General features: G+C 40.6%; 1 protein-coding gene across 7 annotated transcripts in view; it reads left to right on the top strand.

Annotated features, from left to right (window-relative positions):
• Positions 1-17,190, top strand: part of mid1 (midline 1) — a 39,567-nt gene extending 22,377 nt beyond the window's left edge. For 5 of the 7 annotated variants that reach the window (XM_033617139.2, XM_033617135.2, XM_033617136.2 and 2 more), the window contains exons 3-11: positions 1,535-1,597; positions 7,103-7,198; positions 7,772-7,879; positions 10,708-10,856; positions 10,940-11,067; positions 13,133-13,276; positions 13,876-14,037; positions 14,126-14,333; positions 16,105-17,190. In XM_033617139.2, the coding sequence (XP_033473030.1) occupies positions 1,535-1,597; positions 7,103-7,198; positions 7,772-7,879; positions 10,708-10,856; positions 10,940-11,067; positions 13,133-13,276; positions 13,876-14,037; positions 14,126-14,333; positions 16,105-16,453 (1,407 nt within the window). In that variant the 3' untranslated portion in view covers positions 16,454-17,190. The remainder of the gene's footprint in view (positions 1-1,534; positions 1,598-7,102; positions 7,199-7,771; positions 7,880-10,707; positions 10,857-10,939; positions 11,068-13,132; positions 13,277-13,875; positions 14,038-14,125; positions 14,334-16,104) is intronic. The other 2 variants (XM_033617140.2, XM_078174528.1) reach the window with 1 other exon arrangement.
• The last annotated feature ends 2,084 nt before the right edge of the window (positions 17,191-19,274 follow it).

Here is a 19,274-nt window from a genome sequence, read left to right as displayed (position 1 = left end):
CTGACAACAGTTAGACGTGAAAATAATAAGAAAGGAACGAGAGGAAGGTCGCACATCAGAAGCAGTGGGGAAAAACAGTGTGTATACAGTCAGCATGTTTTCACAGGAATTCAATGTTTACTTCACCCAAACCAGAGTTGCTGTTTGTTGGAAGAGTGGAAAGATGAAGACGTTTTTGTATATTTTATTTTGTTTCCGTTAACTTCGAAGGAAGTTTGTTATACGATGATAAAATTACTGTTTATTTAAAGGGAGTCTGGTGGATGTAGCGATAGTGATTTTGGAGCTGTTTTGGGTGAAATAAAAGGATCTTACTCTTGAACAAAAAGGTCTATCTCTGTAGGGATCCTCTCCTTTTGTGAGACACTGCCAGTGGCAAAGACAAGCACTTTAAGTGGACGTAAACTGAGGGCACCAGTGCCCTGAGTGGTTACACTGCAGCCTGTTTCATTGCTGCCAGCTGCACCTGTGTCACTCATACTGGACCAATTTAAAAAACTGTTGTTCCCATTAGTCACTTGGACACAAAAACGAGGGAAAATAGGCTCCAGGTTGAAAAATACCAGTTACCCTTTAAGAAGGGCATCTTGACTTCTTTAAAAATGAAACTATATTATTCATGACTTGTTCTTTACTCATTCAGTATGGGCTTGGGGCGTGATTTGGTCTTTTCACGGAATTTGTTCACAAAAAGCAAAATATTACAAGCCCTATTCTTTGACAAATGCATCATAAGCCTGAGAAAAATAGATGAAGTAAGCTGGAGGTTGTCCCTCTTTTCTTAACTTGAATTACACTCAGTGCAAGAGACTGCTTTCACAGTTTTTTAGGTTAAGTGGAACAGCTCACTTTAGGCAGATGGGCTGATATCAATAAGGCATGAGAAGATGCTGTTAGCTGGAGCATATAAAAAGATGGCTCTGCATTCCTTTCATTTTGAACATGGATCAGCTTCTATCATAAGAGTGAGAATTTAGCTTAGCGGGTCACTGCTTTATCATCACAGTGTCTATCGTGTCTCCAGTGACCTCGGGGGATCATTTTATAGTCCACAACAGGGCAATCATGCAGCAGGGATATATTGTGAATTGACATGGAAGTAGCATAGCTTTGACCTGCTGTATGTGACTAAATTTAAGCAAGATGAACTCTCTCAAATCATCGAAATATTTACTGTTTTAGTTTAGGACTCTTCAGCTCAACCATACTGAGCTTTCACTCCTGTCAGAGTTCGTCCTAGTGTGTATCCTGAGAATTGCATGGCATCCACTGCATGAAATAAAAATGAGGGTCTGCTTTGTTTTCACCAACACTCACAGTGCCCATGCATGACTCACAAAAGGGGGGGGTTTTACTGTAACACAAGTAACACTCGAAACCCTTTTGTCTGCCCGTTCCTTTCTTTCACAATGCTTGCCTTGGTTTCAGTGGAACTGCGATGCAAGCAGTCTGTTGCAACATTTTTTTGGCAACATAGGTCACAAGGACCAGTCTTAACCTGTCTCCTTTGTCTGATCATGCTGTCATTGTGCAGAAATCGCCTGGCCGCTTTCTCAGTGTGGTGGGCCGTGGTCATTCACACCAGGAGGCAGACCAGGTGATCAGCATCATTTCTTTAATTCCACATTCAGGGACAGGTTGATTTTATGGAGGAAAAACTCTTGAGTGTTGCTTTTCAAGGGGCTTTATCCTTTGAAAAGCAACAAAATCGCAACTGGTCAGCCACTTAGTAATGCAGCTTTGGTGGTTATTATGTGAAAATTGTAGTAAATTTTGTGTTTTCATTTTTTAGTGAAGAAGTGGTTAAATACAGTGGGGTGTTAGGACTTAAAGTAGAGTCCTTTATCCTTTATCTCCTTAAAGACTTACCGGCTATGATCTGTTTTCTCAGCTCTGTAATATCCCCAGCTGCTTGATGTAATTACGGGCTATATTCCTACCAATTCATGTTTTTATTTGTCTTTGTATCTTGTTGACCTCATATTACATGCACTCAGCCGCATTGTTAGAAGCCTCCAGTGACACAAGAGGAAACAGCAATTCCCATCTTAGAGAGAGATTGTTTTTTTTTTTTGCTCGTGGCACGCAGAGACAGGACCCAGGTGCCGTGCAGCTGAGCTTGTTCATAGTTGCTGGTTCTCCCAAACACGTTTACAGCCACAGCGCCTCACATTTCTCAGAAATTCCCAGGGATGTTGTGACATTGGCGTGAGTGTGTGTGTGTATGTGTGTGCAAGCATGTATAATGCAGTAATTCCTTCAGCCTGGTTTTTCGCATTATGTGACATGATCCAGGTCTGGTGTTATTGCTGTTATTTTCTGTCCGTCATACATTGTTTATGTCAATTTATTCCCACTTAGGGTCAGAGGAGTGGCTGGAGGATATCCCAACATGCAGTGGGGGAAATTGAGAATAGTTTGGCCACTGCATGTTCAAGAAAAACCTCAGGCTGTCTGTTACATTTATACATTTCATAGCATAGTGTGTATGCCACTTTATAAATAGGTATTAAGAAACATACAGTAAACAAACATTACAGTATGATGGTTATTTAACCACAGTCTGTGATTTTATTGTGACTGAAAGATGGGGAACCACAACCTAAATTCAGGTTTGGAACCCACTTTCACTTTCACTTCCACTTTGACTTACAAGGCTTTAAATAGTCTCCTTTCACAGCAAACATTTTGACTTGTTATTGTAGGTAATACACAGGAGTTACTTATAATATTAACAATGACTCCATATCCCAGTGAGAAGTGAGAGTGTGACACAATAGGAGAACCTAATAAACTGATAATGGAAGTTCACCAAGATCAATTTATTGTGTGTTTTATATTGCAATCTGCGACAAAATCCACTGTATATCCCATCCCTACTCACCAGCCACTTCATTAGGTACACTTGTACTATCCTATGTGATCCATTGCAACAACTCCGCCATAAATTCTGCCTTACAAAGATAATAATTATATGTTAAATGTTCAGTTTTGATTGACACTGTCAGAGCGATATTAAATGGCAAATGGACCTGCACTTGTATAGTGCCTTTTTAGTCCTCTGAAGTGCTTTTACACTACATTACATTTACCCATTCAGATAGACATTCACACACTGGTGGCTGAGGCTACCACACATGGTGCCACCTGCTACTCAGTAATCATTCACATGCGCTCACACACCGATGGAGCAGCCATCGGGAGCAATTTGGGGCTCAGTATCTCACCCAAGGATACGTTGGCATGTGGACTGGAGGAGCCGGGGATCGAGCTGCAGATGTTTCGATTGGCGGACGACCTGCTCTGCCTCTGTGTCACAGCTGCCTTTCATTAAAGAGGTTGTGGTGGAGTGCATTATATTTAGCAATGCATTTATATTTATGTCCACCCATTTACGCACATGAGAGGGGCAGAATATGAGAAACACCTTTAAATATAATGCAGTCCAGTATAACACCTTAACACCTTAAAAATGAAGATAAATACAGTTATTACCTTTCTGACAGTGTGAACAAAACTGAAAAAGTATAACCTTTGTAGAAATAGAATTCATGCCAGAGTCGTTGTATTGGATCACATTAGATAATAATAATAATAAACTTTATTTGTATAGCACTTTTCAAAGCACAGTTACAAAGTCCTTTATGAGACAAATAAAACAGTATACACCATGAAGATAAAAACACCAGTAACTAACGTAACAAACATTGAATATAAGATATGACCAGATAAATCAGAGTGTGTAACAAAAATAAATGAATAATAAAATTGATAAAGGAAGGATATAAACTAGATAATGAAAAATTTAAGTTCGTCGGATAGGGAGTTCCAGATAGTCAAAGTGCACCTATGTGTCCAGTATATCCCTATAATATTCTTTCCATAGAAAATACTAATTGGGCCTCTAATGAAGTGCATTTAGTAGTGTTAAGTTAACAGTTACTAGATAATAGTGGAAATGTGTACACTAGTATATGCTCCTATGTGCCTCTGAATCAATGAGAGCCCTCCAACAAAGTAAAAACCTCAGATGTAACGCGGCCGCTGGTGTTCACAGGATGAAGTGACAAACTTTGACAATGGATATAATTTCTAATGTTGACACAGGATAAAACCCCCAAGTCCTGTCAGTGACCTGTCAGGACTTTGACAGGAAGGAAGAGAGACTGGCCAAAGTAAAGGTGTGGGACCAGAAGCATTCACACACAAGAGGAAGCTGCTATTCTTTCCTCTCATCAGCTTTAAATGACTCTAGGAAAGAGACCTCCATTAGAGCGAGCTGTCTAAACACATGAAGGGTATTAATGTTGCAGGAGAAGCCGTATTTTTGAGAAATACAGTACACCGAAATGTCTCTCGCACTTTTCCACCTTTTCCATTTGCTCTCCCTCTCTCTGTTTGGCTTCATGTGAGAACTTGTCATATACACAGCAAAATTGTTGGGGGAGAGTTTTAAGTGTATACATTTGGCTATATTCAACAGCAGTTTGATTAATATGTTATGTTTCATGCGTCCATTTTAAAAGTTTGAACTCACCTGTACCATCAGCTCAGCATCTGGAAAGGCTTTCATCACCTTCTCTTTCATGTAAATAAATCATAGTTTTGAGAGTGGTAAAATAAAGCTGCTGCTATTTTAGTACACGGTGACACACCCACCTTATGAAATCACAATGAGACGTCTTCTGACCTGAAAGAGGTCTACTCACGATTTGCTCCTTTCTTGAAAGTTTCTTCTCTGCTTTTGAGTATTTGCATTATGTTGTTTTTCATCAAGGGAAATCAAGCATGATGCTCACATATGAAACCTTTGCTGATTGATTAAATACTAAATCCATGTTGGACTCTTTACCATTTACAATGTAAATTTCACAGACAACAGTTTAGTGATTTTCAAGACTTTAAATAGTAGATTAAAGGCTGCAACCCAGTCGCCAGAATAAATGTTGGCATTGTACATTTCTGCAAACCATGGATATGATACATTTGTACGTTTCATATGTATCAGTTGAAACTCTACATGTCGATAGGTTTTAGTTTTCAATTTTATTAGTAGTGACAACACTGTGGTTAGCTTGTGGTTTCATTTAGGCACAAAAACCAAAGGTTAGGGTTAGGATGTTTTAGCCTAATTTACCAGGTTTGGCCTCCACAAACGCAGCTGGAAATGTCTTGATGTCTTGTGAAAAAATCCTGGTTTTTACATCACAAACATGGCTGAAAATATCCCTATGCTTTAACCTACCAGGTTTTGTCAACACAATACAAGCTGGCAATGTCCCAACGTCTCGTTAGAAAATACCCGGTTCATGCCACAAACATGGCTGGAGATGTCCCAATTTCTCCTAAAATACCTGGTTCGGTTGCCACCAACATGGCTAGAAATGTCCTGACATATCGCTTAAAAAAATACCAGTCTCTTTGCCATAAACATGGCTGGAAATGCCCCAATGTCTCCGTAAAATATACCTGGTTTGGTTGCCACCAACATGGCTAGAAATGTCCTGACATATCGCAAAAAAACAAATAGCATTTTTTTGCCATAAACATGGCTGGAAATGTCCTGACATCTTGTTAGAATACCAGGTTTTGTCCCTACAAAAACATCTGGAAATGTCCCAACATCTCACAAAAAAATACCAGGTTATGTCACCACAAACATTGCGGGAAATGCCCCAATGTCTCCATAAAAAATACCTGGTTTTGTTGCCACCAGCATGGCTGGAAATGTCCTTACATCCTGTTAAAAATACAATTTCTTGCCATAAACATGACTGCAAATATCCTATCTTGTTGAACTACCAGGTCAGGTTTTGTCACCACAAAAATGTCAGGAAATGTCCCAATGTCACGTTAAAAAATACCTGGTTTTGTCACCTCAAACATGGCTGGAAATGTCCTGACATCTTGTTAGAATATACTGGGTTTGTCGCCACAAATCCAGTCAGAAATGTCCAAACATCTGATTAAAAAATAGCAGGCACGTCACCACGAAAATGGTTGGAATTGTCCCAGCATCTTGTTAAAAAAGACCTGGTTTTGTTACCACAATCACAGCTGGAAATGTCCCAATGTCAAGTTAAAAAAATACCTGGTTTTATAGCCACAATCACAGCTGGAAATGTCCCAGTGTCACGTTAAAAAATACTGAGAATGTCACCACAAAAAAAGGCTGAAAATGTCCCAACATCTAATTAAAAAATGCTTGGTTTTGCCGCCACAGTCACAGCTGGAGATGTGCCGAGATCTCATGAAAACCACCTGCTTTTGTTTGTTGGTCCTGAACAATGGTTTGCTGGTGTCTGCTGCTTGGCGCTGTCTACCATCCCTGCCTCATCCTGATGAACTCAGCTCATATTCATGCAATCTGAGCTACGTCAGTTTAGAAATGTTGATATGATACGCCTGAAATGTACAAATGTAACATATCCTTGGTTTGAGGAAACGTACAATGCCAACATTTCATTCTGGCTACTAGATTGACACAAGCTTCCTACAGTGTCAAACAAAACTAACACTTAAGACTTTGTTATTGACTCCTGTCAGTCAATTTTTAAGTTGCAGCATTTTCCACACCTCTGTTTTTGGATTTTGGTGGGACTACACTGTTGTCTTTATTACACTCATTGACAGCACAATGTAAATATGCATTAATCTTCCATTTAAGAGGAATAATACTTTCCTTCTGAAGATGTTTTTTACTTCTACCACAGTACACAGTCATCATGCTACCCAATTACAGTAAGAGATTAAGCTTGAAACATAAGCCTTTGATCTGAGTCAGTGATTAACACAGCCGGGGTTTAGTTGTCCAAATCACTGGCAGATGCTCCGCTAAGCTCCGTGGCCTCAGCAGGCAGTATGATGGGATCTCTGGCACATAGGGAGGACTGCGGGGCTGTACGCTGATCGGAGCCCAAATGTGGCCAGTCGTGTCCAGCGGCAGCCTTGTGTGTCCCCTCCTGTGTCCATTACACCCCAGCCAGATACAGTCCTTATGTTCCCATTCACCTAACTCTCCTCCAAGATTTATTCAGCTGCTTACAGTTTGATGAGGGGGACAGTGTGTAATGAAATACTCATTTTCAATTTTGTTTTGCAGCAAGCTTTGGATTCCAACCTCAGCAGTCTAATCAAGAGGACCAGTGAGTTGGAAAGTCTGATGGGCAAACTTATCCAAACCTGCCAACATGTGGAGGTGAGGGCTGTTTATCTGTTCGCTTTCAGGTGCGGGCGCCTTGCTTCTGTGGCACATCATGGGCAGCAACTCATTAAATTATTAGCACAGTGATGAAGTACTGTATCTGAGAGTGGCTTTTCATCAGGTCAACAAGGTTAAGTGCTCATTAGTGTATAGATCAATAATTCCTGTAATGTACATGCCGCTTGCTGCAGATTGAGTATTTTCAGAGCGAGTGTAGGCCAAATATGTATGCAAGGGTTAGGAGATTAACATATAAAGTCGATATCATATGTGTCCTCAAAATAAAGCATGGGCATGGTTTATTGTGTTGTGTACATGTTAAGTACGATAGCTGTGATCATGCATGTGTTTGGGATAAAAAGATAAACGGCACACTTTGTCTTGCCCAACATAATGTGGTTTCCCTATCACATGGGCCTCGCCTAAAATGAATTGTCCTGTTAATAATGTATTTAAAAATGATTTAATCAAATGCAGTTGTACAGCAAAACATTTTGTCAGAGCAAATGAATTACAAATAGGCTTCCGCTATTGGCTGTCTCTTATCTGCACTCCTGTCCCGTTTAGGTAAATGCGACGCGACAAGAGAACAAGCTGCTGGAGGAGTGTGACCTGCTGATTAATATCATACAGCAGCGAAGACAAGTCATTGCGACCAAGATAAAGGAGGGAAAGGTACTGTTTATCACCTTTTGTGTCTTGATAACCTTTGTTGTTTGCTAGCTTACGACTCAACATGTTCTTTATTAGAATACGGCAACAACAAATCACTGTTGTTGGGTAAACACTCTTCAAGGTGTTATTTTTAATTGGAAACGGTCACTTTTGAAAGAATCAGTGACACATTTTTCTTCTTACAAATAAAATGTTTAATCCAAAAGCAATAAATAAAGTAGAGTACCTTAAAGGGACGATTCACCCCAAAATCAAACATACATATTTTTGCTCTTACCTTTAATGGTTTCTATTATTCTACATCGTTTTGGTGTGAGTTGTGTAATTGTTGTGGAGATGGCTGCCTTATCTTGAATATGATGTAACTAGATGCCACTCAACTTGTGGCACTCAAAGCACAAAAAAAATACATTTTAAGAACTTGACAGCAATGTCTCTTTCCAGAAATCATGACCCGGTCACTCAAGATAATCCACAGACCTTGTTGTGAGCAGTTTCACGTAGGAACTATTTCCTTTCTACCGAACTATGTAAATGCAAATATCAATGCCATCCTGCTTGGCTCAGCTGTAACATTCACTAGCTCAGTGGTGCCAGGTGAGCTAGCAGTAGATGCATGCTTCCTTTACCGATATGGCCGATATCTCCAACAGTTGGCAACTCACACCAAAACAATCTAGACCAGTGGTTCCCAATTGGTCAAGCTAGAGGGTCAAGATTTCTCCTTAGTCATTAGTTCAAGGTCCACACAGTTTAGTGTCATACTTGTGTTCGACCATGTCGTTGAGCTATTTTGCTGTCTCTGTCAAGCAGCCGTCCATTAGTCACTCACTCCACAGCAGGAAACGCCAGTAAAAGCTGTAAAAGCTCTGTGCTGGAAATTCACCATACTTGAAAATAAAGTGTGTTTTTTACAAACTTGACACGTTTGCGAGTCTCCTGCGGTCCATTCATAATGGACCTGTGACCCACTTTTGGGCCACAACCCACCAGGTGGGAACCACTGATCTAGACTGACACACAGCACTACAGATAACAGTCCCTCCAGAAAATCACGAACTTGCAATTGCAATAATTAACGCAAATTCAACGAAAATCTGCAGTATTTGCGGGGAAAGAGAATTTTTCAAAAGTCCCGTGATTTTTCCACGTTTTTCTGAACTTTCTGGCTGACCAGAAGTCATTGCTCATGCAGCATCATTTGAAACGTCATCAGACTCGTCATCAAATTGCGCTAATGGCATTGCGGTGTGGAGAAACGCTCTGTATTGACATAAGAATTTGCACTGTTTAAATGCATACAATATGTGTTGAATGTACTAAAATGTGATGTTTACAGAAGATGTAGCTTACATGTTGTTTTACAGTCACATTGTGTGGTTGGAGAGCTGCAATATTCACTCAGGATTTTTTGCAACATTATTGGAGTCCATGTTGTGAAACTAATTAAATAAAACTAAAGAAGAGAACTATAAAAAACATTTGCAGCTATTTTTGTAGTATTCAGTATGATTATTATAGCAAGTGTGTACATGACTTATTTTTGTAGGTAGTAGTAATCAATTTTTTTTTCTCCTTTCGTCATTTGCCGCAATTTCCCGCAAAAGATCACTTAAAGATTTTTGACAAAATTGGCCACGAGATCCTGGAGGGACTGAGATAAGAGCAAAAATATGTACTTTTGATTTTGGGGTGAACTGTCCCTTTAAGAGTTTTGCTGTTGCAGCCTACTTCGTCTGATATGAACAGTTGCTTATTACGGTGGTTAATGTTAGCAAACTTCTGTGCACACTGTAACTGACATCACTGAGGTCATTTCACTAACTTCATTCCTCTTCCCTACTTGTGCTACTGATACACTACATTTTACTGTGTCCCCTATTAGCCCTGCTTTGTGTCTCTCATGTATATTCGAGCCACAGAGCTAAGCATCCAATTTCCCTCAAGATAAATACCTGGAGGTCTTTGAAACACACAGCTCATGTAATGACACTCACTGCTGTTCTGAAGGTGTTTGTGCTTTTTGGTTATTTCTTCCTGCCTTTGTTACCCTTGGTAACCTAAGCATGAAATTTCAGAGAAAGCTTTCTGACATCTCAGCTTATTTAAAATCGCTCTTCCTCTTCTTGACCTTAAAGCTCAGACAGGGTAACATGTCCTCAGATCTATTTTGATAAATTCTTTTTATGTGCTTTGTATACTTATAACAAGGTACTTGAACTGAGATGCTCCCCAGACTGCAGAGTTAATGCTGTATTTTGTCTTCAGCTCCAGCCCTCAGCTCTGGAGTATTTCTGGCACAGAGTCCATACATTTAATATGCTTATGCTGTGCCTCTTGAATCGTTTCCCTTCCTTTTCCCATGTTAGATGCCATTTGAGAGACAGTGGCATGCTGTGCCATGCTCAGTGTCAAAGTAAGATGAGCCCTGCTTCCTCTGATGGCCCTCTCTGGAGGAGGACTCTTTCCTTCCTCACCCCGTGCCTCGTGTCAGGTTCTGAGGACGCTTTCTACCACTAAGCCAAAGAGACATAGATGTGGGATAGGAGGGTCTTGTTGCTATGGCAGTGGTATGGGGGATGTTTTGTAAATGCACTTCTTGTGCCAGGGTAGCTTGTAAAACAGGTTGGAGCTCAAAGTCTTGTGGGTTTTACACAACTGAAAAATCAAGTTGTCACGGGTGTAAATCAGATTTTCTCCTGTAGGGCTTTTTAATTGGCGATGTAAAATCAAATCTAGCATCTGGCAGGTTGGTGCCTCATAGTGGTACAGTGGTGGGTTATTTAACATCCTTTTCATTGATCAACATGTCCTTTTTTTCTGCCCAGACTGTGCGGCTGAGGAAACTAGCCCAGCAGATAGCCAGCTGCAAGCAGTGCATCGAGCGGTCCTCCTCTCTCATCGCTCAGGCCGACCAAACTCTGAAGGAGACGGACCACGCTCGCTTCCTCCAGACGGCAAAAAGCACCTGCGATAGGTGAGGTAGCAAGGACAACCCACATTATTAACAGATCATATATATGGCGTATTGAACTGTGAATAATGTACTTTTTGTTACAGAGTTTCCATGGCAACGGCTTCCTCTCAGATCCTGTTACCGGAAATTAACCTGAATGACACCTTTGATACTTTTGCTTTGGACTTCACAAGGGAGAAGAAAATGCTAGAAAGCTTGGATTACCTCACAGGTGAGTGGAGTCAAGTAAGCACACGTTATAAATTTATTTTTTTTGGGGGGGGGGGGCAAAACCAAATTAATGTTATAGCTATTATGAAGAGTCCAGGGAAGTACAGAGAGCAAACAAGCGCTCCTCACTATGGTGGCGTCTAACTAATTTGTGCATGTTTGAATGCGAGCTGTCCTTACATCTTCAACTTTTACCTTTATTTTCTATCAGGGTTGTCAATGGTCAACAGTTAATTGGTTAACTGCCGAGAGTTATTGACCGGTTATGCATGTCAGTCTGTTTTGGTTCATTTCTTACTCGTCAGTTTACTGTATTGCACAACAGCTGGGTCTGAAGGGAGCTAGCAAGCAGTGTCACTCATTTGGCGATTACCACAAGTAACACCGTCCAGACCCAACAGCTTTGCTATGGAAACATGCTAGCCACCCTCTGGTTTCCCCTTAGGTCGCCCAGGTAAGTAAGCGGCTCCCACCTGACCTGGGTGGTGTGCGACACAGAGCGGCCAGGCTAATGTTAGCTATCCAGTATCCAGGAAGTGCGCTGGGCTTTGAAGCCAATTTGCCTAGTGGCCAAACAGTGGTACTGCAATTTCTAGAGTCCGTCACCATGTCCGTCACCTGATGCCATTAAGCCCAAAAAGACTTTATCCCATAGACTTACATTGGGAAAAAGATGTCTATGAATTAGTGGATACAATTTTTTTTGTGCGTCACAACCCCTGCAAAATGACTAATTCCACTGTCAAGATTTAATCCATTTGGTCTGATAGCAATCTTGTTTAGTGGACTACATTGCACTTGAAGTATGCCCGTTCACTTAAGTTTTAACAGGTCTGACGCTACTATGCGCCCCGGCTGTATCTAGGCTAATGGCTAACTTGCTAACTATTATTTTTATGTCACTAGTCACTTGAAACAAATTTAGGACAATAGGAGTCAGGTTGAAATAAACCAAAATTTCCCTTTAATACATCTAAGGTTTACGCACTGTTTGTCAGCAAAGCCAACACAGCTTAAAATAAAGGGCAAAACATGAACATCACAAAACACTGTAAAATTTTACCACCTATAAATTGCAAAAATAGTTGGAAGCCGACTGTTTTTAAGAGGATGTGGCACGCTCCGTCTTTAAGCATAGCTTGCTGGGAGAGGGGCTGAATAATGCTCCAAAGCGTGAATGTGAATGGCTGAAATTCAGCTTTTGGTTTTGGTGTGCCACCCCAAGATTTCCAGTGGCCCCATCTGGCCACCCCTGTAAAACAAATGTCTGGGGTCACCCTGGCATGACTGTTAAACTGAATCACTGGCAGCTCTGTGTGTAGTAGAAGTGATTATTTTTAACCATGGAAAACTTTTAATGTTGACATTATATGCCAAAGTTTGTCATCAATTAGTGTAGATAATTTACAAAAACGACAACCTCTCCTGCTGTCACTGTCAGCAGGCAGCAGCAGACACTGCAACTTGCCACAGCAGTAACGTTGGCACCACAAGATGGCACAAAGCAGTCGCTGGATGTGTGCACACCCTGCCAGATGAGTTTAGTGACATTTCAGTGATTGGGTGGTTTCACTCACACAGAAACTAGATGATTTGTTGGGTTTCTGTTATGCAAACAGTGCATTTAAAACTACCCTCACCTTATCCTTCAATTATAGATTTATACAGTTTAAAGGCTTTGGCATGGATAGAAGCTGGGACTTATATTTCAACTGTGTCCCTTTTAGTGACAGAAAAAGGAAAAGCTCCCAAATGTTAGGCTACAGTTGGGGTTTATTTTCTGCCGAAATGGAACAGGTTTGATTGTTTATGCTCCGCGCCCATTGTGCAGCGTAAATTTAACTCTGCATGGGGGCTGGTGCTGTAATAGCTGGGAGAACTGCAGCCCAGCTTAATTACACTTGTCAGAATAAAAAGACACAAATGGATAGTGCTATTTACCACCACTGGTCTCCGCCATCGTGTTCCAAGGTCTGTTGTTAATGTTGTTGTGTGCAGAATGGAGTCCACTCAGCTTCCATTACTGTCTCAGAAAAGCATTTTGTCTTTTTGTTTTCTGATTGCAGCACCAAATCCACCAGTAATCCGCGAGGAATTATGTACAGCGTCGTACGACACGATCACAGTTCACTGGACATCAGATGATGAATTCTCTGTTGTATCATATGAACTTCAGTACGCCATCTTCACCAGCCAATCTAATGTTGTCAGTAAGTTTATACGCAGCTCTCTGGTGGGAATGCAGTATAATGTCTGTGGTGGAAACATGACAATGATGGAGGGATTTAAAAGGGATTTCACTCAAGGACTTGAAATTGTTTGGGGGCTACGTTACAATATCCAAACATAATATTGTATTGTATTGTAGCAGCAGGAGAGGAGAGCTGTCCTGGCTCTTACGGGTAATGAGATGTTACCAAAATATACTGTAATTTTTGCAGTTTCTAGGAAGGATTTGGGGGGAAAAAAATAACAGCTCAGTCAGACTGGATTTACATCCAGATGCACATCATAAGCTAGATGTTATCTTAGGTTGAAATGAGCAGCAGACTGTTTGAATTGATTGCTCTAACAAGGTCACAACATGCTCAATCAAGCAATTTATTCTCATCTGCCTCAGTGCTCAAGCACACTTGGACGAGTGGTAATGCAACTACATATGATGAGTAAAAATAGCAGCTATAGCTTGAAACACGGCATGTACTGTCCAACTGATTTCAAACACTGAATGAGGCAACAGCTCAACAGCAGTTTTCCTGATGAATTGCTTTGTTCTTTGTCAGTGATTCTCTGTTTCTCTGGGCTGCAGGTTTGTGTAACTCTGCTGACAGCTGGATGATTGTACCAAACATTAAGCAGAATCACTACACCGTGCACGGGCTCCAGTGTGGCACCAAGTACATCTTTATAGTGAAGGCCATAAACCAGGCTGGAAACCGCAGCAGCGAACCAGGGAAACTCAAAACCAACAGTATGTCAAGAATGTTTTCTATAATTCATTTTCCATGAGAGTTGTAATGCATACCGCAAACTAGCATTTTTTCCCCCCTTTCTTTAAGGTCAACCATTCAAGCTGGACGCAAAGTCAGCTCACCGGAAGCTGAGGATTTCCCATGACAACTTGACAGTGGAGAGGGACGAAACGTCGTCCAAGAAGAGCCACAGCCAGGACCGCTTCTCCAGCCACAGCAGCTACGGTGTCACAGGAAATGTCTACATCGACAGCGGTCGCCATTACTGGGAAGCTCTGATTGGAGGAAGCACATGGTAAAAACATTTAACTGTTTTCAGCCATGGTAGAGGAGAACTTTTACTCCACTCAATTTTGTACAGATATTCATGGATCCCACAGGATGAATCCTAATGACTTTTGTAACTCTCTGACTTTCCCCTAGTGCTACCACATTTGTAGATCTGGGTGAAATGTCTCAGTATCTGAAGTATTTCTCTGAAATCTGGTTCAAAGTCAGACATTTATTTTCCCCACAAAATGAATTTCAGCAACTTGGGGGATCCCTTGAATTAAGACAAAATCTAAATTTGTCTCATATGTCTGATTTATGACCAAATACCTGCAAAAATAATGACATTTCCATCAGCCTCAGATGTACTCAGTGTGTTTAGGGCAAATTCGTAAATGTTGACAAGCTTACACATGCTTAATCATAGACTGTATATAAAGATAGACAACACGTCTCCACTTCCTCCCACTGTGCAAAAATGGAGCCAAAATATCTGGGATACAGCCTCTGCCATCTTGATGTCATTGTTGATGTCATTGAGTGCTAGAGTCTGTGCAGCAGCGATCTACTCAATATCGAGTTTTCAAGCCACACACCCGTCTGACCAGTCACAAGCATACCAATTGGCACACACAGCTGTCAATCATGATATCAGACCCCATTTTTATATCCTCAAATAAGTAATTATGACCAAACTTACAAAAAAAAACTATGAACATACATTAGTGTGATAAGAACTACCTAAAATGATGGAAACCATCTTTAGTATTATTATTATTTATTTGACGTGTTTTTTGTTTAGTTTTTAGTTTGGCTAATGTCCCATCTGCTAACATAGAGGGGGTGGGGTTATAGATATTTTGGCCTCACTTTTGGAGAGCTGTCATGTTGTCCATCTTTATATACAGTCTATGTGCTAAACTAAGATGGTAAACATTGTAAACAGCACACCTGCTAAACATCAGTATGTTAACATTTGCTTTGTGACTACTTTAACATGCTGACCATAGCATTTAGCTCAGGGGTATCAAACATGCGGCCCATGGGCCAGAGCCAGCACATAAAACAGTCCATTCACCACTAGATGACTTTGCACACCTAATATTGATGCACTTGTGAAGACACAAGAGGTGTCAGGTTCATTTAAAATACTGCTTTGGATATTTTCCACCCTGACCAGAATACAGCTCTCTGAAAAACAATCAATACTTATTGTGGTCACATTTAAAGATATTGAATACGGTGCAAAATTATGTCAATCAGCAGCTTCAGTACAAAACAATCCATATCAGACTTCTGTCTTAAAACAATGCTGGTTGAACTCTAATGATAAGTCACTCCCAAAATTTGAGATTTGTAAATAGTTTGTAAGGCAGATGTTAACTTAACCTACGTTCTCAGTAGTTTCCATTTTAGTCTGGAGTGGTGATGCCAGCCTTACTGCACAGGAGTGGAAATGTATGGGAAAATGTGCATGTAATGACAGTGAGTAGTAGACTGACTGAATGTGGAATAAAGTGCACTTATTTTTCTTCAGACATCTCAGGCTGTCCATTGTCTGTCTTGTAAATGGATGAACATTTTCAGAATGTACCTATATATGCTAGAAGAATGGGAAAAATTGGGAGGTTTTGTTATTTTGCAGTGGTTTTACTGGTCCGGCCTACTTGAGATCAAATTGGGCCCTATGTGACCATTGTACTACAATGAGTTTGCAGCTAATGTTTCGGCTTTACAATGCTAGAAATTGTTGTTTGTATGAAATCTCACTGTGCTATTTTCCAATGGGCATACAGGTTTGCAGTGGGCATCGCATACAAGTCAGCACCAAAACACGAGTGGGTTGGAAAGAACTCTGCCTCCTGGGTACTGTCCCGATGCAATAACTCTTGGGTGGTGCGTCACAACAGCAAGGAAATGCCCATCGAGCCCTCCCCCCACCTGCGTCGTCTCGGAGTATTGTTGGACTATGACTCCGGGTCTCTGTCTTTCTACGATGCCGTCGGCTCTCAGCACTTGCACACATTCGATATTGCCTTCGCTCAGCCAGTCTGCCCCGTGTTCAACGTGTGGAACAGGTGTTTAACGGTCCTCACAGGACTGCCCATCCCAGATCACTTAGAGGGGACGGACTACAACAACTGACAAAACCTGTCCTGCTGGATTTCCTTTGTGTACCCAAAAAGAGACCAGGCTGCCTGCGCCTCATTGACTGTGATGCCCGCACACTGTTGACAAAGTAAAAACAGTAACCCAACGAGATGCACTTGATAGCACAGGTGTACTTTCCTAATCAAGCCTTTGTTGAAATTAATTGGAATTATTTAAGATTTATAAGCATCTGTAGATGTATTTCTTTGCTTTGCACATATGTACATTACACTGCTGGATGGTTTTAAGGGTTTGCTTATAGTTTGAAATTCATTTTCAAATAGGCTTCCGTTTTTTTAAAATTCATATTACATACTTTTACATTCATGTGTTCAGGATGATGATAAACCTTTAGGTGCAAGTGAAAAGCAGACTCTCTGACTGTAATGTTTCTGGAAGGTTGTATAACTGGCTTTTTTAAATGTCATGTTTTTGAAAGATGTTTTAAACCATAGCACTTTGAGAAGTTGTCACTATAAAATGTATTTCTAAGCCACCTGTACCCTAATGCAATGTCTCCTTGTCATGGTTCTGTCAGGAACAAAGCACTTAAATAGATCAGATAACAAAAATGAACAACAGTTTCACGCTAATGTGAAAATCAGTCATTTCGGCAACTTTCAAATATTTATTATCTGCAGATGTGCAAGTGCAGTTAAGCATTATGAGATCATTCATCACAATTTTCACATTTAAGTTTGACAAGACATAATAAAAGTGACTTAACTGGATTACGTGTGTGATTTGTCCTCCTCGTTTTGCCGCGCGCTAAAATATGTGTCTCGGTATGATGATAATTTAATTGTTTACGCTTGTTGTTTACACTCATTTGTACTTGATCTCTCATTAAAGCTCGAACAAGTTCCCACAACACCCCAGAGAAAAGAAAACACCACCGCTACCCGAGAGAAAAGTGTCAGTCTTGCTTTACGGGACGCACTGCGACCCGCACTGAGCCAAAATACAACTTTTGACAAGATATGCTCTGACATCGCTTTTTGTTCTGGAGTAGCGTGGCTTGAATTCTGCAGCATCCCCTTTCAACTAAAGTAGACAGGAGGAAAAAAGAAAAAAAAAAAAAATCTGAACTCTGTGTGACCTCCCCATGAGATACCCTGCAGACAAAGCTGTAATACGTGAACACTACCTCCTCCATGTCAGGATTTGGTTATATTTTGAGATGTGTATATTTTTGTTTGTTAAGAAATACCTGAAGCCATTTGTATAATCACAATTGATCGCTGCATAGTTCTGGTTTGTCAACAATTTTAGCTCTTAAAGTGAGAAAAACTTATTTTCAGAATGATTTAAATTACAAATTTGTCAGTTACATAAAGAAAATATTTTGTAAAAAGATTAAAAGTTTGTGTGCATAAATTAATTTAAAGCCAAGTTGATTAAAAATGCCTCAAGACCACAGCATCATAGTGACAAACAAAATTACAAACCTATTTGGTACCAGTTTATCACATACAGAGAATTGTGTAGAAAAGACATTGAATAAAAATGTTTTTCTCAAGACAATGAACCAATGATGTGAGGTGTTTGCAATGATTTCATCACTCAGTATCCTCAAACAAACAAAAAAACAAACCCAGTGTCTGCTTTTTCTATGAGATAGCAAAAAACCTGTGGTTAAGAACATATCTAAATAAAGGCATTGTTTTTCTGTGCTTTGTCTTCTACATGCCTAAACAAAGACAAGCATGGTAGAGTTGGCAGACAGTAAAGTTAAGGCTTTTCTATGTGGGGGGATAAGACAAACCGTCTTTGCACGTGCAACTGCAACACTTACAAAAAGTCTGATCAAGTGCTTTTCTCTGAATGAGTGCTTGGAGAAAAGAAACCAATTTGCAGACATAATGAACAAGGTCTGACAAATCTCAATTTGAAGGATTAAAAATGTGCCCCGGGGCTCCACCTGCTGGATTTGTATTTTCTGTGATAAATGGTTGTGCTGCTAGAGGCCATATCTGTCCCACCCAGAAAGTCCATCTATCACATTGGTCTTTTTGCTTTTGTGGTGTTAGCTCTGTAATAATGATATAGTGGGCTTCAGATAAGATAAAATAAGAGATATGAGAGACTTTATACTCATTTATCTGTATACAGCGCAGTGCAGTACCTAGAGCGGTGGTTCTCAAACTGTGCCGCGGGCCCCCTTTGGGGGGGCATCGAGCCGCTGCAGGTGGGGCATGAATAACCAGAGGCAAAAAAATGGAGTGAAACAAAGTTGGATGAGTATGAATTACTGTAGGGGAAATAAACAAGAGTTTGCTGATGCTATCATGCTGACTTTATTTCATTAAAATTCAACATGAGTCCTTTTTTATTGGCTGCCTCCTGTTAGGGACTGATAAAAAATTGTGGGGTTGGGGGGCCATGATCTTTTTTTCAGCACCTGAAGGGGGGGCATGAAAGAAAAGGTTTGAGAACCACTGACATAGAGGAACGAGACTGTGTTTCTGTGGTCCCTGCTGCAGAAGAACAGGACTAAAGTGATGCAACATTCTGTCATCCAGCCCAGGTGATAGGGGAGACCAGGTATGGTTGTAACAACTGGATGGTTGTAACAGCACCACTTTCACCAAGAGGAGATGACTTGTGAGTCGTTTAATACATTTATTGTATGATCGCTTCCCTCCTGACCTTGCATGTGAAATTTCATAGCCGTGTGAAGAAATGTGCAGATTTAACAGCCAAAGCATTGATTTTAAGGCATGAAAACTATTTTTTGGACCAAGTCTGCACTTTGATTCATGCTGACACTGTTGAAATTAGAATTATTTTTTAAATCAGAGGGTAGTGTCTAAGG

This window comes from Epinephelus lanceolatus, chromosome 14 (genome assembly GCF_041903045.1).
Source record: "Epinephelus lanceolatus isolate andai-2023 chromosome 14, ASM4190304v1, whole genome shotgun sequence".
Taxonomy (NCBI): Eukaryota; Metazoa; Chordata; class Actinopteri; order Perciformes; family Serranidae; genus Epinephelus; species Epinephelus lanceolatus.
Note: the sequence above shows the minus strand (reverse complement) of the source record. Positions and strands in the feature narration are given on the sequence as shown.